Genomic DNA, 24,694 nt, shown 5'->3' with positions numbered 1-24,694 from the left:
TGTCACATTTTTGGCCGGTTCCAGGTGGCGGGGATCGGCAGTGGCGAATGGGCCGTGCTGAATGGGCCGCACGGGCGATGAACAGGCTTTGGTGAATGGGCCGCAGCAAACAGGCCGCTGCGGTGGCAAACGGGCCGCAGTGGCGGTGAACGGGCTATAGCTTGTTTTCCTCCCCCAAAAAGTTAGGTGCATCTTATAGTCTGGAGCGTTTTATACTCTGAAAAAAACGGTATATCTTTACCAACAACATCTCTCCTCTGAGGTCCTCTACATAAATGCTTTGGGAGGACACGTGCCATTTTTGACCCCACAGCCTCCCCCAATTTGTCCTTAGAGGCACTGCAGCAGGGATGCCCAATCTGTGGGCTGCGGCCCACTACCTATCTGTGGCCTATTCTCAACCGGGCCTCCTGAGTGGCCGGCTGGTGCACATACATGCACAGCCCCACTCATGAGAGCATCGCAGGTGCTCATGGCCTCACTCACACAAGCAGCAGGCGCTCACATGCACGCACACATCTCCCCTCCCACAAAACCATCCCTTCTTTCCCCCCTCCCGCGTCGCTCTGGGCCGCCAACCCAATAAAGGTTGGGGAACTCTGCACTACAGTGTTCACACACACTCACTCTTGCAGGCATTTGTGCGGCGTCCCTCAGCCGGGCGCCAGGGCTGATCATGGTAAAAGTCGTTGCATAGCTCACAGTTCAGCCCTTTGGTGTTGTGCTTGCAGACACAGCGACCGTGGACCTGTTGGTAGACAAACAAAAGTGGCAGAGGACAGATGGACCCTCCACATGCAGGGACAAGAGTCATGTGGTCTAGGTCTATTCGGTAAGTTTGGGAGAGCCTCAGGCAAAAACAAGAGCCTTGGTACTACAGTGGTTTAAAGCACCCTGTTATTAACACAGCTGCCTGCAATTTACTGCTGGTTCGAATCTCTCCAAGGCTCAAGGTTGACTCAGCCTTCCATCCTTTCTAAGGTAGGTTAAATGAGGACCCAGTTTGTGGGGGCAATAAGCTGACTTTGTATAAATATACAAAAGTATGAAGGCTATTGCTTAACGCACTGTAAGCCGCCCTGAGTCTTCGGAGAAGGGCGGCATATAAATCAAATTAAAAAAAAAAAAAAAAAAAAAACAAGGCCTTTTGTTTCCGGCATAAACTATGGCTTCCTGTGAAAAGACTTTGAAAAGAATGATGCTGGCTCTTAAGGTAACATGGAAAACCTCAAAAGACAAAAGAGAATAGTTCTCTGGTCGGGAAGGAAAAGTTCATACATTTTGCATATGAAGCACATACAGTAGGGGCCAAAATTGTGGAAACCTTTTGGGAAAAGTGTATTTTTGAGGTTTGATGGCTAATAACACCACTTTTTGGGGGGAGTTTCGAGATAACCATATTCCACTGCTGGAATGGCCTGGGAATAACTCAGACCTTAATCCAATTGAAAAGCTATGGAGCTGACTAAAGAAACTTGTTAGTCAGACTCAGAAGCGACCCAGCAATAAAACCCAGTTAATAGAAGCAGTCATTCAATCTTGGTTTCACATTATAACAGCTGCAGAACTAAAAGACTTGGTTCGCTCCATGGGAAGATGTTGTAAGGCCGTAATTCATGCTAAAGGTTCCCCAACTAAGTATTAACTGACATGGTGATAATTTTTGTATATCTCATTTTTTCTACGTGTTTCACATTTCTTCTTTATACTGTAACTGCGATTCTAATAGCAAATCCTTCATAAAAGTTATTGCATTACATTCTTGATTAAATTATCTTTCCATTTTATGGTATGATATCTAATTTTATGGTACTACTCCAAAAAAAAAGTGGTGTTATTAGCTAGTTCTAGAAAATACACTTTCCCCAAAAAGTTTCCACAATTTTGGCCATTACTGTAAATAGCCAAATCTAGGAACAGGTACTGTAGTCCTCAATTTATGACAATAATTGAGCCCAAAATTTCTCTTACTAAGTGAGACAGTTGTTAAGTGAATTTTACTCCATTTTGTGACCTTTCTTGCCATAGTCGCTAAGTGAATCATTGCAGTTGTTAATTACAAGTTTGTTAAGTGAATCTGGCTTCCCCATTGACTTTGCTTTTCAGAGAGTTGCTAAGGGGATCACATGACCAAGGGACACTGCAACAGTCATAAATATGAGTCAGTTGCCAAGCAGCCAAATTTGATCACATGATAGAAGTGCTGCAATGGTCATTAACTGGGAAAAACAGTCGAGTCACTTTTTTCAGCGCTGTTGTAACTTTGAATGGTCACTAAATGAACTATTGTAAGTCAAGGACTATCTGTATTTCTTTCAGCTTACTTAATTTATTTATTTCTTGCCTTTTTTGTCTATCACTAAATTCCAGGAAGTGTGCATGAACTGCACGCTCTACTGATTCAGTAATAAGCAGACTGGGGCAGGCAATGCTATTCTACAGAGGATTATATTTTACTTAAAAAATATAGTTTTGCAGGCTTTCGAGGGGAGCAACATTCATACTGGTGACAGTCAAAAGAGGAGGGGATGATATTTTGAGCCATTCATCATATGATTTAGTATCCAGGCCAGGGGTGAAATCCAAAATTTTTCCCTACCGGTTCTGTGGGCGTGGCTTGGTGGGTGTGGCAGGGGAAGGACATTGCAAAATTTCCATTCCCACTCAACTCCAGATGAAGGATATTGCAAAATTTCCATTCCTACTCCACTCTGGGGTCAGCCAGAGGTGGTATTTTTTTTTTTTAATTTGATTTATATGCCGCCCTTCTCCGGAGACTCAGGGCGGCTTACAATGCGCTAAGCAATAGCCTTCATCCTTTTGTATATTTATACAAAGTCAGCTTATTGCCCCCACAAACTGGGTCCTCAATTTACCTACCTTAGAAAGGATGGAAGGCTGAGTCAACCTTGAGCCTGGTGAGATTCAGACTTACAGTAATTGCAGGCAGCTGGATGATAATAACAGGCTATTAACAGGTATTTGCTGGTTCTCTGAACCAATCAACCACTACCAGTTCTTCAGACCCTGTTAGAACCTGCTGGATTGATTGATTATTTATTTATTTGTTTGTTTGTTTGTTTGTTTGTTCGATTTATATGCCGCCCTTCTCCGGAGACTCCGGGCGGCGTACAATGCATTAAGCAATAGCCTTCATACTTTTGTATATACCTGTTTAGTAGGGCTTTTGCCCCCCCCCAAGCGGTGTTCTTTATACAAAGTCAGCTTATTGCCCCCACAAACTGGGTCCTCATTTTACCTACCTCGAAAGGATGGAAGGCTGAGTCAACCTTGAGCCTGGTGAGATTTGAACTTGCAGTAATTGCAGGCAGCTGGTGCTACTTAACAGCACTTTAGTCTGCTGCGCCACCAAGGCTTTTTCCCCTGATTTCACCCCTGATCCAGGCCCTTTATCATCTTTGTTACTCTGCATTTTTTTCTAGGGCCTCAGCATCTTTGCTGTGGTATCAGGATGCCTTACCATGCCTTCCACAGCAGCAGCAGGACTGCCAGCGAGAGGGGCACATTCAGAGGCATGCCCATAGCAGAAGCAGTTGCCCCGCAGCACCATCTCATACACCGCATAGTAGTATTTCTCCTTGATTTCCCGACGTGAATCCAAGAGGTTGTCTCCCAGAGTGTGCAATTTAGTCAAGTTCATCCTCAGGTTGGTGACTTTCAGGAGATCTGGGCATTGAAACCACGAGATGCAAGAAGATCGTAAGACTGTGGCGACTAACAAAGGAGAATAGTTGTAGCTCAAGGTTGACACAAGGGGTCTTTTTGGGCTTGGTTGTTTTTTTGCAGACATTTCATTAGTGAAATTAGGTAACATCAACAGTGTTAGTGAGGAGTGGGGTTTGCTCTCAGTTTATATTCTGGTGTCTTGCCTGTGTGTGTGTGTGTGTGTGTGTGTGTGTGTGTGTGTGTGTGTGTGGTGGGGGGAGAGGTGTCTTAGAGGATCTTTGGCTGGGCTATTTGCTGTTGGCTTCTTTGACAGTTTCTTGACTGGGGTTTTGTTTACTTGATTGTTGGTCTGATGTTGACCCTGGAATTAATCATTCTGATCTGGGTGCTGATTGTTAGTGGAGAAGTGCTTTGGATTTTTTGTTCCTTTTTGGGCTGGGCGATTGTGTCTTTTGCATAGTCTATAAATGTGGTTAAGGTCTATGTGTCTATTGATGGCTGATTTGTCAGATTGCCAGGCTTCTAGAAATTCCTTGGTGTTTTTGGACTTGGCCTGGTCTAGGATTGTCACATTTTCCCAGTGGAAACTATGATTAAATCTGCCTATATGTTGTGAAATTAAAGAATTTTCATCATGTCTTCTGACTGCTAGTTGGTGTTTGTGGATGGATTCTGTCAGTCTTCTGCCTGTTTGTCCTACATATAGTGGTTGTTGCAGCCAACAGCCAACAGCCCAACCAAAGAATCTCTAAGACCGTTCCCACCAACACTGAAAGGCAAACCACTAGAATATAAACTGACAGCAAACAGCACTCCTTACTATCACTGATGATGTTACCTAGTCTGGGTAATGAAACATCTGCAAGAAAACGAGCGAGCTCAGAGAGCGCCAAGGACCCCTCAAGATGGTGGTGAGAAAGCAAGAAGCTTGACCATTTTAGATTAACTGGCTTGTACAAAGTATCAGCTAGAACCGTGATGGTGAACCTATGGCACGCCATATTGATGGGCACGCGACTCAGCTCCAGTGCACATGCGCGCGCCGGCCATCTGATTTTCGGGCCTTCTGTGCCCATTGGAAGTGGACAAACAGGCCACTTCCGGCCTCCAGAGGGCCTCCGGGAGGGTAGGGAAGGCCATTTTCACCCTCCCCAGGCTCCTAGAAAGGCTCTGGAGCCTGGGGAGGGCGAAAAACGGGCTTACCGGGCCCACCGTGCCATCACGTACCAAAAACAGGGGAAGCGGGTGGGGGGGGTCACACACACATGCGCAAGGGCGGGGCACATAGAATTATGGGTGTGGGCACACACATGCACGACCCCCCCCCCCAGCATTCCCCCCACTTTTGGCACGTGATGGCAAAAAGGTTAGCCATCACTGAGCTAGAATCAGAAAAATATGCACTATTAGGGAGGAGGGAAGGCAAGGGATAGTAAATGCCCAGACAGATCCTTGGAGCCAACGGAGTAATTGCTAGAGCAAAAAATAAACCGAGGGCCAAAATTAACTAGCCAGAAATAGGGCAAAAGACAAGGCCAGCTGCAGACTGCACTGCGAACAGAGTGAACTAACTAGTTAGCTAAATAAATCTCTCCTGCTTTATATGGATAGGGGTGTGTGTATTTGTGTGCTACATAGACTGGTTTAGTATATTTTCTCATTGGGAAGAGATTCTTGTAGGAATAGCATGTTTACCTAGCATTTTAAGTCTAGTGGGGAATATATATTTTTCAGAAGAATCATCACGTTGGAAAAGAACTGGAAAAGTTGGAAAAGTAATTTCATAATCCCCTTCACTGCCAATAAAAGAAGTCCCTGGATAGCTCTTCACCCATGATAAATGGCTATGCAGTTTCTGCTTAATATACTCCGGTGAAGTATTCTGGATATGGAACTGCCTGCCTTTGGAAACCATTCTCATCAACAAGTTGATATTTAGCAACTGAGAATAAAGAAATGGCCTTCCCCAAAGAGATGACTTTGAAATGTATTCTTATCTTTATTGCCATGGTGGCTGAGAATTTTAGAAGCTGTAGTAGTCTCAACACATATGGGACACTACTAAAGAAGCAAAGGCTTTACTTAGTTGCATGTAAAATAGTGGGATCCATTCCTTGAATGTCGCAATGTTTCCTGGAGCATTCTATTCCTCCACCCACACCCCCAAGAACATGCCACCCTATTTGGACTTTTCCTGAAATAAAACTGGAACAGGAAAGAATTTGCAGTAATTTGGACATGGCCCAGCTCTGGAAATCTTGAAGGGAGATGGAATATATTGAATCTTTTCTATACCTCAAACTATTGCTCTACTCCAGTGTTTCTCAACCTTGGTAATTTTAAGATAGCTGGACTTCAACACCCAGATTCCTCACCCAGAAGGCTGGCTGGGGAATTCTGGGAGCTGAAGTCCACATATCTTAAAGTTGGCAAGGTAGAGAAACACTGTTCTATTCTTTTCAGCCCCAGAATCCATAAAAAAAACTCACTCTGAATTTTTGCACTGTAGGGGTCATGGATTGGAATAGCTGGATCCAGCACTCTGTAGATGACCTAGAACAAAGAAGAAAGACATAGCACAGAGAAGAGAAAGAGCCCTGGTTGAATGCAGGTTGTCCTCAACATACAACCCTTACGGAGCTTGCTGGCCAATGACCTACCCATTTTACAATCTTTCCTTGCACTGGTCATTAAGTGAGCCAATGGTTCACTACGGGTGGGGTTTTGTTTGGCAAAACTGTCCTAAAATAGGGTCACGTGACTGCAAAGAGGGTCCAACTTCGGAATTTCAAATCCAGATCCTGAGGCCCTTTTTCAGGTTGGTCATGACATCGCTAAGTGATTGGTCGTAAGTCAAGGACTATGCATTCTCAACTTTGCAGCCCTGAAGCCAGAGGTTACACTCACCTCCCCTTCTGTAGAAGGTTCAATATCCGAGTATCGTGACTCGCAGATCACATCATCCACGCGTCTCAAGGGTCCAATGGAGGCAGTGGGGAAAGATGCTGCACAGTCATATGCAAAATAGCGGTACACCTGCCAGGTGCGGCCAAAGTCTGCCGAGCGCTCCACCAGCATGGCTGCAGGTCGGAAGGTCTGTGGGGTAGAAATGGTCACCCAACAAATCATTCCAAACTGGACTAGAGATCTACAAGAATCACTTTGGGTGTCTTCAGGTTACCATCTGAAGTGTTGTTCAGCTTTTAGTTTTTATTACGATTCTATACTGTCTGCCATTTAAAATTACTGTATTGTTATTATTATTAATAGTAGCAGTACCATCATGATCATTATAGAATAGAATTCTTTATTGGCCAAGTGTGATTGGACACACAAGGAATTTGTCTTTGGTGTATATGCTCTCAGTGTACATAAGGAGAATAAAATACATTCATGAAGAATAAAAAGACACAACACTTAATGTTAGTCAAGGTTATTAATAAGCTATCAAATCGTACTAGGAAACAATAAAAACAATATAAATTGAAAGATACAATCAACATGGTTATAGTAATAAGTGGGAAGAGACAGATACTAGTAAGGAAGAGAAGAATAATAGTAATACAGTCTTAGTAAATTATTTGACAGTGTTGTGGGAATTAGTTGTTTAGCAGAGTGATGGCATTTGGGGAAAAAAATGTCCTTGTGTCTAATTGTTCTGGTGTGTTTTGACTTGTGCAGTATACAGATTCTCAATGGAAGACATTATCATCATTATTAATTGTCCATGTTATATCTTGCCTGGAGTTAAGCTGGATTGAGGTAGTGTGTAAATTTCACAATTAAATAAAATACTGAGATGGGATAATGATAAAGGAATAAATAAACATGGGTGAACCAGGCCCTACATTATAAATTTTGTGTAAAGGTCTGTCAGCCCTTCAAGATCAAGAAACAGACATCACAAAAAACTCCAGAGTTTTACTTTATTGATAAAGACTATCAATACTGTAGGTTTGATTTGGTTTAAGGAAGGAAGAGGAAATATCAGATTTCCATATAAAGTAAAGATAAAGGTTCCCCTCGCAATATGTGCTAGTTGTTCCCGACTCTAGGGGGCGGTGCTCATCTCCGTTTCAAAGCCGAAGAGCCAGCGCTGTCCGAAGACGTCTCCATGGTCATGTGGCCGGCACGACTAAATGCCAAAGGCGCACGGAACGCTGTTACCTTCCCACCAAAGGTGGTCCCAATTTTTCTACTTGCATTTTTTATGTGCTTTCGAACTGCTAGGTTAGCAGAAGCTGGGACAAGTAAGGGGAGCTCACCCCATTACACGGCACTAGGGGGAAATCTGGTGATATTTTTCCTTCACTCTTTAACCAGAGAGAATCAAGGTAAGACAATTCTGAGTTTCTCTCTCACACTTCCTGTTTGCCTGGGCTAAGTTTTATGAATGGTTACCACATATTTTCTCTGTGGTCATCTCTGTATTAATCCACATGGCCCTAGATTTCAGGGATACAGTCAACCCTTGAGTTAAGAAACTCAATTTAACATGGCTATGCAATATGCTGCAATGCTGGCACGAGTGTTGCTTTAGGGAAGGGAAGGGAAGGGAAGGGAAGGGAAGGGAAGAGAAGGGAAGGGAATTTAACAAAATCATCTTTACAACTTGCCTCCAGAAGTTGTGAATGCGCCAACACTGGAAGTTTTTAAGAAGAGATTGGACAACCATTTGTCTGAATTGGTACAGGATTTCCTGTCTGAGCAGGAGGTTGGACTAGAAGACCTCCAAGGTCCCTTCCAACTCTGTTATTCTGTTATTCCCCTCAATAACCCATCAAATCAAGTGCTAATTATACATGTTTACATAATAGATGTAACAGATTTAATCTGATATTTAACAAAGTAGTTTTATAAGGCTTTCCCCCAAACATTTCATAAGAATCATTTGCATCACTGTATACAATGGAATTAGGAAACTGCATACAAAGGTGTTGCCTTTAGATACTGCAGACAGGAAACTTGCCCATGGAAATGGGTGTCTGTTCTGTACTTTAAATAAAGGCCCTCCCTTATGAAGAACTCCATCGTGGGAACCCTCCCCTATGGTCTATGGTCAAATGGAACATACCTTGAAAGTCATGATTAAGTGCGTGAAGTGGAATTCAGCCTCTAAGTCCAGGCGGATACTGACTTGCTCCACTCCTAAAGAAATAAAGAGATGGGTGTTGGTGGACCCCAGAAAAATATCAGGGGAATGATTTCTGACCTAATTTTATTTATTTATTAAATTTATATACCGCCATCTCGCTTATTTGAAACATCTCTAGGCAGCTATTTTGGAAGGGAATCCAAGATTCCTCGGAAACTTTTGGGGATTCTCATTATAGAAAATCAATAATGGTGGTGACCCAATTTCCTGAATGACAGCTGGCCCACTGTTGCTCTTCTTCCCATCCTAACTATATTGGGCAGTGTTTCTTAACCTTGAAAACTTTAAGATATGTGGGCTTCAAATCCCAGAATTTCCCAGCTGGGGAATTTTGGGAGTTGAAGGCCACATATCTTAAAGTTGTGAAGGTTGAGAAACACTCTTGTGTATTTTCTATGAGCCATAGAGAAATCTAAGGACCATAGTAAATCCCCCTCCCCTCTATAGGTACAACATGCAGGGCAGGGGTGAAATCCAGCAGGTACTGACAGGTTCTAGAAAACTGGTACCGGAAATTTTGAGCAGTTCGGAGAACTGGTAGCAGAAATTTTGAGTAATCTGGAGAACCGGTAAATACCACCTCTGGCTGGCCCCAGAATGGGGTGGGAATGGAGATTTTGCAATATCCTTCCCCCAGGAGTGGGGAGGGAATGGGGATTTTGCAGTATCTTTCCCCTGCCACACCCACCAAGCCACACCACGCCCACCAAGCCACGCCCACAGAACCCGTAGTAAAAAAAAATGGATTTCACCACTGATGCCGGGATACCTTAGTTCCAGCAGCAGCCAAAATCCCACCACCAGCAGCTGACAAGGAAGGCAGATGTCTTTTAACAAAACTTCCCCACTACCACTCAATATGTCTTGTAAATCATACAGGTGGTAGGAAAGAGTTCCTGAATTTATAGGATTCTACCATTAGGTCAGACAGAGTTGAACTATAAAGAAATAATTGCATCTGTGCATTTATGATACAAGAATGTAATTCCAGATAATATTGGTAATATATTGGATTATTTTATGTATGACTTTTATAACTGAATTTGCTAGCTTCCTGGGAGGTGTGGTTCAAAAATAAAACAAAATACAGTAAGCACAGGACAACTTAAATTACTGATATATTGCAGTAGTGAAATCCAATTTTTTTTACTACCGGTTCTGTGGGCGTGGCTTGGTGGGCATGGCAGGGGAAGGATACTGCAAAATCTCCATTCCCATCCCACTCCAGGGGAAGGATACTGCAAAATCCCCATTCCCTCCCCACTCTGGAGCCAGCCATAGGTGGTAAGAGGTGGAGAAAGAGCCTGGTGGCGCAGCAGACTAATAGCCTGTTATTAACATTCAGCTGCCTGCAATTACTGCAAGTTCAAATCTCCCCAGGCTCAAGGTTGACTCAGCTTTCCATCCTTTCTAAGGTAGGTAAGTTGAGGACCCAGTTTGTGGGGGCAATAAGCTGACTTTGTATAAATATACAAAAGGATGAAGGCTATTGCTTAACGCATTGTAAGCCGCCCTGAGTCTCCGGAGAAGGGCGGCATATAAATCAAATTAAAAAAAAAAAAAAATTGCCAGTTCTCTGAACTACTCAAAATTTCCGCTACCGGTTCTCCAGAACCTGTCAGAACCTGCTGGATTTCACCCCTAATATACCGTACATATATTCACAACGTTTTTTGAAAACTTACAAAAAGTGAGGTCAGTTTCACACCCCTAGAACTGTGCATTTTTATTTTCTTAAATGGATCCAAACAATCTGCTCTTACTTATAAAAATCCTTTTTGCAAAAAAACAAAACAAAAAAACAAAACCCACACTGTATTGGGCAGATAAAATATTTCTCTGGTGTAAATATTCTAAGCAAACTGTTGTCTTGATTACTTTCTTTTTGGCTGCAAATTGCCTCTTAAAAGCTGAGAATGGGGAAAAAAATAATTCATCCTGACCACCCTCTCCAATCTGGAACAAAGGATAAGAGCAACTCCAGATGAATCAACAGTAGGCAGAAGAAGCACCTGAGAACTTCGTGGAATCAGCTGAAGAAGTCCCCGTTAAGGAGACTTGATTTCTAAGCTGTGTGGGTGATTTTTGGACCCAGAGAGAGACAGTCTGGCTGCCAGAGGTCAGTTGCTGGTGCTGAGTTCCTCTCTGAGTAGCTGGCTCTTCCTGTAGGAGCCCCCACCCCCCCCCCCCACCTGGCAAAAATCAGAGGAAGAAGGGACTTGGTTATACATGATTCAGCATTTCCCCTGCTGTGTGGGAGGAAAAGGAAAGCAACAGGACTCTAGGGAAGCCCTCTCTCCTACTCTGCATGGGAGGTGACATGTCCTGAACGAAGAACACGCAGATCCAGGGCAGGCCAACCCGGTTGTGAGGTTGGCTTGCTGCAGAGAAGCACGGGGGTAGCGCAGCAAGGAAGGAAACGGCTATGCATATCTAGGAGCCCTGCTGGTAGACAGCTTATAACACCCTTGTTGTGATGGTACAGCAGGGATCAGGTCATACAGCTCCCATCAGCTTTACCTCTCCTATGCAGAGCACTGTGCATTACGGTAAAGCATCTGAAGGGTGACTTGAGCACTAGACATTAAGTGGCTTGAGAGGACTTTCTGATGTTTTCCTTGTCTATATATATAAAAGCTAAATACCATTCACTCATCATGAAATCTCCAGAACGCTAAAGCCTACAAACTTGAAATTTGGCACATATGTTCCTCATGGCTTCTAGGTGCTTGCTAAGAAAGTATTTTTCGAAATGACCATCAGATCATCAGTATTTCATATACAGTATTATATTCACACGCTCTGATGCTAAGGAGTTAGACGTTCTATTCCCCTCCCCACCTGAAAGGAACTCTGTCCCAACTGCCAGTTGCCTTATATTAACACGCTCTGATGCTATGCCTTCACTAAACTGAGTGTGGGCATGGCCAATGTGTGACTCATCCGGCCTGCGGGCTGGGACATTCTACTCCCACTCCCCCTCTATTCCAATTTATATTAACACGCTCTGATGCTATGGAGTTACACATTCTACATTAAGTTTCAGGCTTTAAGTGTCAATTTATCATACCCGATCACATAGTTTCGTAGTGAAGCATGGGCATCCAGCTAGTTATCTTATAAAAGGCCTTAACGCACCTTTCTTGGAAAGCTTTTACTCATTATTAAGCAATGGGTCATAAGATATGAAGACTGCCTGTATTCAACCATAAATCTTATAGTGTAATAAATCTAAAGTCTAATAAATAAAGAGATTATCCAGCCTCATTGATGACATTTAATGGAGGGTGGAAGGGGGGCACATGACCACTTAGATGATAACTTTTCCATGGTTTTTTTTTTTTTGCAATTTCTTCTTTTTTTTTCTTTCCACAAAAATATCTACAGAAGAAGACGTAGCACAATGTCTTTTAACTAGTAGCAATTCACATAATCTCCTTGCCCCAATATAAGGGTGACATACAAACCATTTCCTAAGCCCATCTACATCTCGGGATGGCTAAGATAACTCGAGGACATTTACGGTCCTCTACTCCAAAAGATGGTTCCATTTATTTCATTATTTACAGGACTCACATGGTCACCTATCTCATACAATGACTCTAGGCAACAACAATCCATAAAACATAGTTAATACACCCTTCCTAATAGGTGCTAGATCAAACACCCTTATAGTCCAATACTCCATGAGGGGTCCTTGGTATTCTCTGAGCTTGGTTGTTTTCTCGCAGATCTTTCATTACCAAACTAGGTAACATCATCAGCACTGACACCTAAAGATTGGACAACTGATTTGCACTGACGACTGCCTTTACAACTCCTCAAAAACTTGTCATCCTGGCATTTATGTATGGAGATTTCCATTTCTTACCATTCTCTGACTGCCACCAGGTCTTCTTCCGATAGCGAGCAAAGGCAGTGATGACATTCTCAATGCGATGGCTGTTACGGTTGGACACAGCATCATAAGGTCGACGTGAGTCGCACACAAAACACTTTTTCTCATCCTGTTAAAGAAATGGAGCCACATACAGGCTGTTCTCTCCATAGAAATGGATTCGGGGGAGAATTTGATACGGAAGGAAACTTGAATTTTATCACATATAAACATATAGAGAAGGAGCTATTAGTTTTTGTACTGCAAAAAATTAGCTCTGAGTCCTGGAAGGTAGAATTACTAATGAACAGAAGTCCAATTACTGGGGTGCAATTACTGGGGCCATGTTTCAACAACTTTTTGTTATAGTGGTTGTTAAGAAAATGCTGCAGTCAAAGAGCAACAGCATGGTTGTTAAGTGAATCCATGGTGGCCACATGACCATAGGACACTGCAAGCAGCTGTAAATGTGGGCGGATGGCCCAGTCACTCTCTCACAACCCTAGGAAGGAGAAAATGGCAAACCACTTCTGAAATCTTGTCATGAAAACTGTAGGGACTTGTCCAATTGTCAGGAGTCAACAATGACTTGAAGGCACAAAATAACAACAACAACAACAACCAGCGGAACTGCAAAAAACTGTGCTCTTGGAACATCATACATCTTAAGAAGGTACTTGGTTGATACCTAGGACGCTGACAGCAACCCATATCAACTATTAGCACCAGTCAATGGTATTTGTGATGCATTTTTGAATGTTCAGTCGACTGAGTTTCAAGTTTAATGAATAAAGTAAATCATCATCATCATCATCATCATCATCACACAACTCAGCTAGATGTTCAGACTGGATTTGGCTTTTTTGTCTACCTATCGAGTCCTTACCAAGGCCCTGGGATAGGCAAATCTGGATGTTTTACGGTGTTAGAGATATCGTCGCAGGATGGAAGCTGTTCCAAGTAAAACCACATTCTGCAATTGACTGATGGCAAATTTGTCAATGCCTATGGTGTTCAAGTGGTGCTCCAGTTGTTCTGGGATTGCACCCAAGGCGCCTACTGCTACTACTGCTATTATAATTATTGTTGTTGTTATTGTTTCAAGGTTCAATTTTCAAGATTTCTAGATTTGTTTCAAAATTTCAATTATTATTATTTACTTTATTCATTAAACATGAAACTCAGTCAACTGAACATTCAAAAATGCATCACAAATACCATTGACTGGTGCTAATGGTTGATACACGTTGCTGCCAGCGTCCTAGGTATCAACCAAATACTTTCTTAAGATGTACGATGTTCCAAGTAGCACAGTTTTTTGCAGTTCCACTGGTGTTATTGCAGGAAGCTGCAATTTGCTGATGTATCTTATAAAATTCTTGGACACGGTACCAAGTGCTCCGATGACAATGGGTATCACTGTTACATGTTTCATCCATAGCCGTGTAGTTTCGATGGCCAGGTCATGATATTTCATGATTTTTTCCAGTTCTTTTTCTTCGACTCTGACATCTTGGCGATGTCAATAAATTGTATGTTTCGGTTTTCGACAACTGTGATATCTGGCGTGTTGTGTTCCAAGTGACGATCTGTCTGTATTCGAAAAGTCCCACAAGATCTTCACCTTCTCATTTTCTATAACTTTTTCCACTTTATGTTCCCATGACTTTTTGGATACAGGTAAGTCGTATTTTTTTACAAAATGAACAGTGGATTAATTTAGCAACTCAGTCGTGTCTAGCTTTGTAATCAGTTGTAATAAATTATTATTATTATTATTATTATTATTATTATTATTATACTTTATTCATTAAACATGTAACTCAGTCAACTGAACATTAAAAAATGCATCACAAATACCATTGACTGGTGCTAAGGGTCAATACGGGTTGCTGCCAGCGTCCTAGGTATCAACCAAGTACCTTCTTAAGATGTACCATGTTCCGTATTATTATTATTATTATTATTATTATTATTATTATTATTATTATTATTATTAAATCTTCAAATCATTTCATAGCCTGGGACTGGTAAAAACTTAACATTTTAAGTCCTAACCAAGGACATAAGAGCTGTTAAGATAACTTCATAGTATATAGATTATTTACTTTTATTCATTAAACATGAAATTCATGCTTCTATTTATAATTAGAACTAATATTATTAAATTAATTTAATAATTTATTTATTTATGTATTTAATTAAATAATAATAATAATAATAATAATAATAATAAATGAATTTAAATTAAATTAAACTAATCATCATCATCATCCCTACCTACCTTTGCAATCCAATACTCACCTGCAAATGACTGACAATGCAGTAAGGCCGTGGGTGTCGCAGGCCACAGGTAGAAGTGACAGAGAGTCGATCAACCCTGCCTACCAGCAGATCTCCAGTGGCTGGGTAGCAGCTGCCGTGGGAACAGCCATGGGGATGTTCAGGTCCCTGGCACAGCACTCCTCCCAGCACTGTGGAGACAGAAGGTGCCAAAGGGAAATATTATCCTGGAGACAGTGCCCTAGGAAGCACTGAACCATTGGGACCTGAATTACAAGCAAAGAATAAGTTTCCATTAGCAGTATTTGGATTTGCTAAAAGCAAAGTCTGAGTTTCAGGTAACACAAAGCAGTAGTTTTCCAACTGAAAAATTATTGGAAGAGAAACTTTTTCTACTGCATAATTATTCAAGAACAAATTATTGGATCAGGGCATTATCTGTTTATTATTATTATTATTATTATTATTATTATTATTATTATTATTATTATTATTTATTAAATTTATATCCTGCCCTTCTCCCCGAAGGGACTCAGGGCGGTGAACAACCGAGAATTAAAATAACATACAATATAAAAGTTAAAATAATTAAAAATAAATTAAATTAAACGGCCGCCCCAATTTAAAACCCCTAGCAATACAATTAAAAAAACTAACCCATAAAACCTATTCAGTTTAGTATCCATCAAAAAAGAAATCTCAGATAAAACACTAAACAAACTGTTGTAAGTCAAGATCGATCTGTGGTTGCCAATCACTGATCTGCAGATTCCTTCCTGTTATGAGCTGAGGCAAAGTGAAGGCCTGAGCTGGCAATAGCACTATATAAGTTACATTATTTCATCTATTTTTTTTTATAAATAATTTTTTTATTTATTTATAGCATACTATTTCACTATTATGTTATCCCAGACCCCTAGCAGTTTCCTGAAAGAGCTATGTCCAGCTCTTTAAGGAGCAAAAAGCAGAATGGCAGCATTCAGAAGCTGACCAGAAGTGACCACAAAATTGTAGTCACATTCCACTTGAAAACCCAGCCTGGCTCCCACTGTTGAACACCTAACTTTGACTCCCAGGGTCAAGGCTGGTAAAACCTAACAATTTTTCCACACCATAAAGCTAGCACTGGATGGTGTGGGAAAGATGTCTTTTAATATTATTCCTATAGCTAAAAATAAATTAAGCTTAAAGTTGGACAGAAGATGAAGGAAACATCATGGGAACAAAGTGGAAAATTGCTGCTCAGGCAGTCCTCAACGTACGACCGACCAGTTAGTGACTGTTCAAAGTTACAACGGGCACCCCAAAAGGTACGTTACAACCAAGCCTCCTACTGTCCCCTCCCCCCTTTAGACACATGACTGTATTTTGGACACTTTGGACAAGTGGCAGTCCATTACAGTCATTTGCAGACTCCTGCAGTTAAGTGACGGTGATTTATAAAGTTTTTGCCAAAAAAATGGCATTTAATTATCAGCTATGGGTTTCGTTAGCGACCATGGCACTCGCTTAATGACCACCAGAAAACAAAGATATAAAATCGGATCATTCATGTGATAACCTGCTTTACGGATTTATGACCATAATTGCCAGACTCCATTATGGTCATAAGTCAAGGACTACTTGTAATCAAGGGAAGGCTTTGCTGTGCAAATGGGGGAGCAAACCCTGGGGCACTTACAACTAGGTGTCCGAAAAAAAGGAAGGATTTAGAACTTTAACACCACCTCTGAAAGTAAAAGAAGACCAACAAAAAAGGCAGAGCAGGCAGAGCTAAATACTTCAACAAAATTCACTACATTTAATCAGAAAAATGTATGGCTCAATCCTCTGCATATTTACTGAGCAGTGATCTCCTGGAGGCTAAATGGAATTGATTTCCAGGTAACTATATAAGTTATTTTCCCTGAAATCACAGTGTTTTATTGGCTGCATAATGCCCATTTTAAAGAAAACTCATCTCCAATGCATTCTATTTCTTTACTAGGAAAGAAGTATTTTTTTTCCGGACTCCTGAAGAAATAGCTTATGGAAAAAAATACCTGTTTTACTGTATTTGTTTTTTTTACAGGGTCTTCCTGTAAGTACAGCTTATTTTCCATTTGATGTGCTGCTTTGACTTGTTCCTTCTTTCTTGATAATATACAGGGAGCGACTGGCAAACACTCCACAGTCTTATGCATTCCATAGCACTTGGCCCCCAGTCAAGTTTTTTTAAAACTTAAATACGCCTAACCCCCCTACCAAATAACATCCATCATCACATACCATCATTCCAGAGATGTCTTTCTCAGTCTAATGGGGGAAGAGGAAAAAGGGGCCAAATCATTTTGTTCCAAACCAAAGCTCCCTCCAAATACAAAAAAATATTAATTCTGCATATAAACACATTTTAAAAAATGAAGATTTGGACTTTAATGAAGACAGAACAGGGGTGGTCTTCAGTCTGGCTGTTTATTATTCAGATTTAAGAAATGCTTTTCAAATTGTTCTCTTCCCCCTCGTTTTATCTTTACAAAGAAAGCCTGAGATTTTAATACAAGACTCAGATGAATTGAAACTCTATGTCTTAGGCAGGTGTGAACTGAAAAATTGCCTTGGATAAAAGTTTACAAGAGCCCCACTCAAAATGTTCTTTTTTTTAAAAAAAGTAATAAATATATAAGAGTCCGAGTGGACAAACATTTAAATATGAGCCAGCAGTGTGCAGCAGCTGCCAAAAAAGCCAACACTGTTCCAGGCTGCATAAACAGAGGGATAGAATCAAGATCATGTGAAGTGTTAATACCACTTTATAATGCCTTGGTAAGGCCACACTTGGAATACTGCATTGAGTTTTGGTTGCCACCATGTAAAAAAGATGTGGAGACTCTAGAAAAAGTGCAGAGAAGAGCAACGAAGATGATTAGGGGAGTGGAGGCTAAAACATATGAAGAACGGTTGCTGGAATTGGGTATGTCTAGTTTGATGAAAAGAAGGACTAGGGGAGACATGATAGCAGTGTTCCAATACCTCAGGGGCTGCCACAAAGAAGAGGGAGTCAAGCTATTCTCCAGAGCACCTGAGGGTAGGACAAGAAGCAATGAGTGGAAACTAATCAAGGAGAGAAGCAACTTAGAACTAAGGAGAAATTTCCTGACAGTTAGAACAATTAATCAGTGGAACAACTTGCCTGCAGAAGTTGTAAATGCTCCAACACTGGAAGTTTTTAAGAAGATGTTGGATAACCATTTGTCTGAAGTGGTGTAGGGTTTCCTGCCTAAGCAGGAGGTTGAACTGGAAGACCTCCAAAGTCCCTTCCAACTCTGCTATTCTATTCTATACACATCCAGAGATTGGTGCAGTAGTTAAGGCACCAAGCTATAAATTGGGAGATGGTGAATTCTAATCCTGCATTAAACAAGGAGTCAGCTGGGTGACTTTGGGTCCGTCAGTCTCTCTCAGTTTTTGGAAGAAGGCAGCAAGGGAAAAACCACTGAAATTTGCAAGAAAACTGCTGGAACTAGTCCAGGCCATATCCAGGAGTCAAAACTGACTTGAAAGCGATACAGGTTGTCCTCAACTTACTATCACAATGGAACCCAAAATTTCTGTTGCTACACAAGATAGTTGTTAAGTGAGTCCCATTTTGCAACCTTTTTTGCCACTGTGGTTAAATGATTCACTATAGTTGTTAAATGAATCATGCTGTTGTTAAGTGAATCTGACTTTCCCCATTGACTTTGCTTGTCAGAACCTGGATGGAAAGATTACAAACCATGATCACATGACCCCCAGAAGAGTGCAACTATCATAAATACAGGTAGTCCTCGACTTACGACCATAATTGAGCCCAACGTTTATGTTGTGAAGTGAGACATTTGTTAAAGTGAGTTTTGCCCCATTTTATGACTTTTCTTGCCACAGTTGTTATAAGCGCACCACCGCAGTTGATAAGTTAGTAACCTGGTTGTTAAGTGAATCTGGTTTCCCCCTTGACTTTGCTTATAAGAAGGAGGCAAAAGGAGATCACATGATCCTGGGACACAGAAAAGGTCATAAATAGGAACCAGTGGCCAACCATCTGAATTTTGATCACATGATCATAGGGATGCTGCAAAGGTCGTCACTATGAAAAATGGTCATAAGTCACATTTCTCAGTGCCGTTGTAACTTTGAACGGTCACTAAATGAACTGTTATATAAGTCAAAGACTACCTGTAAATAACAGTCATCATGCACCTGAATTTGAATCATGTGATCATGGGGACGCTGCAATGGTCATTAAGTGTGAAACTCGGTTATATTTTCGCCATTACTTTCCATGACGCTGTAACCAGAGCCCTGGTGGCGCAGCAGACTAAAGCACTGTTATTAACATCAGCTGCCTGCAATTACTGCAAGTTCAAATCTCACCAGGCTCAAGGTTGACTCAGCCTTCTATCCTTTCTAAGGTAGGTAAAATGAGGACCCAGTTGAGGGGGCAATAAGCTGACTTTGTATAAATATACAAAAGGATGAAGGCTATTGCTTAGCACATTGTAAGCCGCCCTGAGTCTCCAGAGAAGGGCGGCATATAAATAAATAAATAAATAAAACTTCCAACGGTCACTAAATGAATCATTGTAGGTCACGGACTACCTGTCATCAATTCAGAGCTGCTTTTAAACCGGGAGTGATTTCAATTTGGTTTGGGGTGAGTCGCATTCCCCATCTGCGAAATGAAGCTCAAGGCTATTTGATGTGATAGTGAGAAGAAGGTGGAGGACAGATTCCAACATGCTCTGCGAATTCAAGAACTGACAGTGGCTTTTTGTCATCGCGATCCTCCATCCATCTATCTATGCTCTGCCCCAGGCAGTTGCTAGTTTGGTGATCCTCACGCAGAGACAAATCACACCCCTTGGCCCTAAAAGATCCTAGCAGATCTTTCAGATCAAAGCAGGTTTCCTTCCTCCAGATTCTTCATCCTAATTCTTCCACCTGTTTCTATGGCTCATGCAAGGGTGGGGCTGGAAAAGAGAAATGTCAAAGCTGCCCTCCCCTCCCCTTCCTTTAGGCCTGAGAGCGGAAGCTGCAGCACTGCCAGAAATAACCCTAGCGGGGATTGGCTCTGTTGTTCGGCCAGCCTGGCCCCGGCCCAGAGATGTGGGGGCTGAGAGTTGTATTTGTGAACGATGATGGCTGAGTTTCAGAAAACATCTCCTCTCGAGAGGCTGCGGCGGGAAGGGGGGGGAGGCGATGGCACAGCCTCAAGCAGGGATCACAATCGTGTGAGTGGGGGGTCCTGCTGGACGCCACAAGCATGAGATTCTGTCCACCCTACCCAAGCTTTTACTGCAGGATGGCATGCAAAGCATTCTTCCAATCCACCTGCTTCTTGTAAATCCCGTCCCCCCAAGCAGGGACGTCTCAGCTGCCAGGGAGGTGCGGCAAGTGGGAGCCTTCAATCTCCCCACCACACGCTCTCGCATTGCGATGGTGCTTCCAGGCAGCTGGCCAACTCCCTGAGCCTCAAATCCTCCGGAGCCAAAACTTCAAAGAGAATTGGGAACAAAGGCTCCAGCTGGTGGAAATGGGTGTGCGGCTTCCCCACACAACCAAGGTTGGTTAGAAATCAGGAATGCACAGACCACACACTCCATGGACTCCAAAAAGGCATTAGATACGGAGATATGGAGGTTAAAGGGGTCGACAGATTAAAAACAGGTAACCGATAGACCCGCATGATTATTTAAATGGATTACAACTCTCAAAATTGATAGGCATTCTGGAAGTCGATGCAAGGCGATCAAACTGGTCAGTCGTAGAGGAGATCAATCCTGACTGCTCTTTAGAAGGGCAGATCCTGAAGATGAAACTCAAATACTGTGGCCACCTAATGAGAAGGAAGGACTCACTGGAGAAGAGGGCAGGAAAGATTGAGGGCAAAAGAAGAAAGGGATGGCAGAGAACGAGGTGGCTGGATGGAGTCACTGAAGCAATCCGTGAGAGCTTAAATGGACTCCAGAGGATGGTAGAGGACAGGAAGGCCTGGAGGAACGTTGTCCATGGGGTTGCGATGGGTCGGACACAACTTCGCAACTAACAACAACTGGAAGTCAGAATCTTTACCTGAGAAAGGCACCACAATTAGAGAAGTTTCCATAAACTTGTATTCACAAGTATAAAACTCTGATCCCACTGGTAAGGATGCACCACAAATGAGCCTCTCCCAATTATTAATGCGAAGACTGAATCAAAGAGATTCAGGAGTAAAAATCAACATGCCACGTGCCATTTATAGGTAAAGGGAGGCTTTCCTCCCTGCTCCTATGACAGATGGTGCTTCTTGATATTTATCTTCACAGAGGATATGATACAAGCCCTTTGGCTCTCAGGAACAGCATCTCCAGTCCAGCACTTACTTCAGTATCTCCTTCACTTCCTGAGAGTTTCTCCTGCACAAAAAGTCATAGGACTGAGCTGCTGGTTATAGAGCAGAGGGTGAAAAAAATCAGACCATTAGTTAAGTCTTGGGGGTCCGTGGCTCGTGACCACAAAAGGTATTTTAGGGGGGTCCATGGTGAAGGAAAGGTTGAGAATTTAGAAGATTACAGGTAATCCTCGACTTACAAATTTATTTGCTGACTGTTCGAAGTTACAATGGCACTGAAAAAAGTGACTTAAGACCATTTTTTCCACCAGGGGTCATGTGATCCCCCCTTTTGTGACCTTCTGACAAGCGAAGTCAATGGGGATGTTAAGTTAGTTACTAACTTGAACAACTGAAGTGATTCACTTAACAAATGTGGCAAGGAGTCACAAAACAGGGCAAAACTCAGTTAACAAATTTACTCACTTAGCAACAGAAATTTGGAAACTCAATTATGATTGTAAGTTGAGGACTACCTGTAGTTGGGACTCCCCCATCCTCATTCATCCCCAAAATAGAGGGATCATTCTCCTATTGGCATCTCACCCACCCACCCCCATAGACACCTACACTAATTTGGAACAGACTGCTACACTGAAACTCCCAAAACTGGACTCAAAACCCTTTGGTGTGCCTTCCAGTGGACAAGAGGTGTCTCTCCAAGACCCCTCGGCCCTACTCAACGGGGCCCGAACACCCCAGGGAAAAAAACCCCCAAACCCCAAAATCACAATGGCACTATTACACCCGGGTGCTTTCGCCTCCTCTCCTTCCTCTCTCCTTCCCAGCTAGTCCGGAGTGTGCACCCTCTTCTCTACCAGTGTAACCAACTCTTCCTGCCAACTTAGGTCTGACCTAAGAGTAGTACACAAAATTATCTGCTACAACATCCTACCTGTCAATGACTACTTCAGCTTCAACCGCAACAATACATCAGCACACAATAGATACAAACTCAAGGTAAACCGCTCCAAACTTGATTGCAGAAAATACGACTTCAGCAACAGAGTGGTCAATGCCTGGACTCTGTGGTTTCATCCCCAAACCCCCAAAACTTTAACCTTAAGACTGTCTACTGTTGACCTCACCCCATTCCTAAGAGGTCTGTAAGGGTTAGGGTTAGGGTTAGGGTTAGGGGTGTGCAAAAGCACACCAGCGTGCCTCCCATCGCTGTCCTACTGTCCCCATTTATTTGTATCCTTATGGTGTATTCATAACCATGTTTATACTTATATCTGTTATCTTATACACGTTTGACAAAATAAATAAAATAAAATAAAATAAAAATAGGCATGTCTGGCGGGGTTTGACAAGCCAAGCCTGAGGCAGGTCTCCCCATTTCCCAGAGGGAGCACGGATGAACGCGAGAAAGACTCACCTGCCAGGAGGAAACCCCACACTCTGATGCCCGGTGCCGTCGGCCTGGAGGGAGCCATGGTGAGGAGAGCTGATCCACAGGGGACAAGCCAAAAGATGATGCTAGGAAGGGGAACCCAAGGCGGAGATCCTAGAGACAGGACAGGGCAGGGCAGGGTTGCCCACAGCTTTTCGCTTCGCCCGAGACCGCGCCTCTGACTCGGGACTTCTGCAGCTGGCCCGGCTGGGTCACCCTTTTTCTTTCTTCGTCCCACCAGCAGCCGCTGCCCACCCCGGGCGCTCACCTTCCCCCGCGCTGCGGGGAAATAAAATAGCAGCTCGTTTCACGCCGGCGTCACGGCTGCTCCAAACATTAAACTTCGTCGGAAAAAGTTAGCCACAGGGCCGAAGGAAAAGCGCGGGCCGGATTCTGCTGGGATCCGGGGGTGCCCGAAAACCGCAAAAAAAAAGAGGCCCGCGCCCGTTTGCAAACTCGGTCTGCACCGTCCTAAAGTTGGAAAACGCTGCCGGGACCCCCCCCCACTCCACCCCCCCATGGTTTGTTTATTTGTTGGCTGCATGCCAGGGGAGCTGCTAAGCCATTTGCGTCTGAAAATATGTACTTCAAGTTCAGTGTCAGCAATTATTTAAAAAAAAAAAAAAGCAAGAGAGCTTTGCCGATTTAGAATCTTTTTATTATTATTATTTTAAAATCCCTTCAGGTTTTCAAACAGAAGATGGCATGGATACAACTGTCCTGAGAAGCAGGGTGGATTCTGACATGTCAATTATTATCCGCATCTCCAAAACGTGGCCCTCATTTACTTAGCAAATTGTCAGGCCAGGAGGGTTTTATTCCAGAAGATCCGGGGTGCCCATATGATTATATCTGAATTATATATATATATATTTGGGCAGCAATTTTCAATGGAGTGTTTTAAAGCCATTTGTGACAATCTGTTATTAGCCTTTCTGATCAGTTACAATGAAGGAAGTGGTGTTTGCAAGGAACTACTTTGATTAATGGAAGCAGCTCAAATGGATTAGTGCAATACAGGTAGTCCTCCATTTACAACAGTTCATTTAGTGACCATTCAAATTACAACAGGACTGAAAAAAAGTGACATGACCGTTTTTCACAGTTGCAACCTTTGCAGCACCCGCAGGGTCATGCGATCAAAATTCAGATGCTTGGCAACTGGTTCATACTTATGACCATTGCTGTGCCCCAAAATCATGTGAACAGGTTTTTGCAACCCTTTGACAAGCAAAATCAATGGGGAAGCCAGATTCTCTTAACAACCATATTATTAGCTTATCAATTGCAGTCATTCAGTTAACAATCGTGGCAAGAAAAGTCATAAAATGGGGCAAAACGCACTTACCACATGTCTCACTTAAGATAAATTTTGGTCTCAATTGTGGTCGTAAATCCAGTATTGGAATATCATGAAGATGCAGGTTTTGAAAAGTTAGACTGCGGTCGTTGCTGCTTGGTAAAATGTTGCTTGGTTAAGAAAATACAGAAAAGGAGCAGGTTCAAGAATAACACTGTGAGCCAAATCTTTTCTGGTTTCTTGGCTTGTGGCAGGCATTGTACAAACACAAAAGGATTTCTTCTCTAAACATTAAAAGATAAACTTGTGGCAGTTAGAAAACTAACACATTTATTCTGTTTTGGGCTTTCATGGATTACATTACATTCAAAAGCTCATTCAGAATAAATAAATCAGTGTTTAAAGTACTGTGGGTTTTTTTTGTTTTTTTTTGCAACAGATTAATAGCCACTCTTAAAAGTCACATTACATCGACTAGTTGTGCAGGCCACTGGATAGAAGGGCTGTATCGATCTGTTGGTTCTGGTTCTCAATGGGACTTCCGTGTTTGGGGCACTGGGCCATTGAAACTGGAATTTAAGCACAGATGGACTATATTGGCACAG

At 42.4% G+C, this 24,694-nt stretch overlaps 1 protein-coding gene across 1 annotated transcript in view; it reads right to left on the bottom strand.

The window, feature by feature from the left end:
- The window catches only part of LAMB2 (laminin subunit beta 2), a 76,433-nt gene extending 53,541 nt beyond the window's left edge, over positions 1-22,892 (bottom strand). Inside the window, exons 1-8 of the mRNA XM_070936774.1 lie at positions 22,775-22,892; positions 15,024-15,193; positions 12,714-12,849; positions 8,762-8,835; positions 6,595-6,783; positions 6,177-6,240; positions 3,482-3,687; positions 628-748 (exon numbers count right to left, since the gene is read on the bottom strand). Coding sequence (XP_070792875.1) covers positions 628-748; positions 3,482-3,687; positions 6,177-6,240; positions 6,595-6,783; positions 8,762-8,835; positions 12,714-12,849; positions 15,024-15,193; positions 22,775-22,832 — 1,018 coding nt within the window. The 5' untranslated portion in view covers positions 22,833-22,892. The remainder of the gene's footprint in view (positions 1-627; positions 749-3,481; positions 3,688-6,176; positions 6,241-6,594; positions 6,784-8,761; positions 8,836-12,713; positions 12,850-15,023; positions 15,194-22,774) is intronic.
- Between the last annotated feature and the right edge of the window lie 1,802 nt (positions 22,893-24,694).

The sequence above is a fragment of the Pituophis catenifer genome, unplaced genomic scaffold, assembly GCF_029215685.1.
Source record: "Pituophis catenifer annectens isolate HBS135680 unplaced genomic scaffold, rPitCat1.0.hap2 SCAF_2, whole genome shotgun sequence".
Classification (NCBI taxonomy): domain Eukaryota; kingdom Metazoa; phylum Chordata; class Lepidosauria; order Squamata; family Colubridae; genus Pituophis; species Pituophis catenifer.
This window is presented reverse-complemented; position numbering and strand designations above follow the sequence as displayed.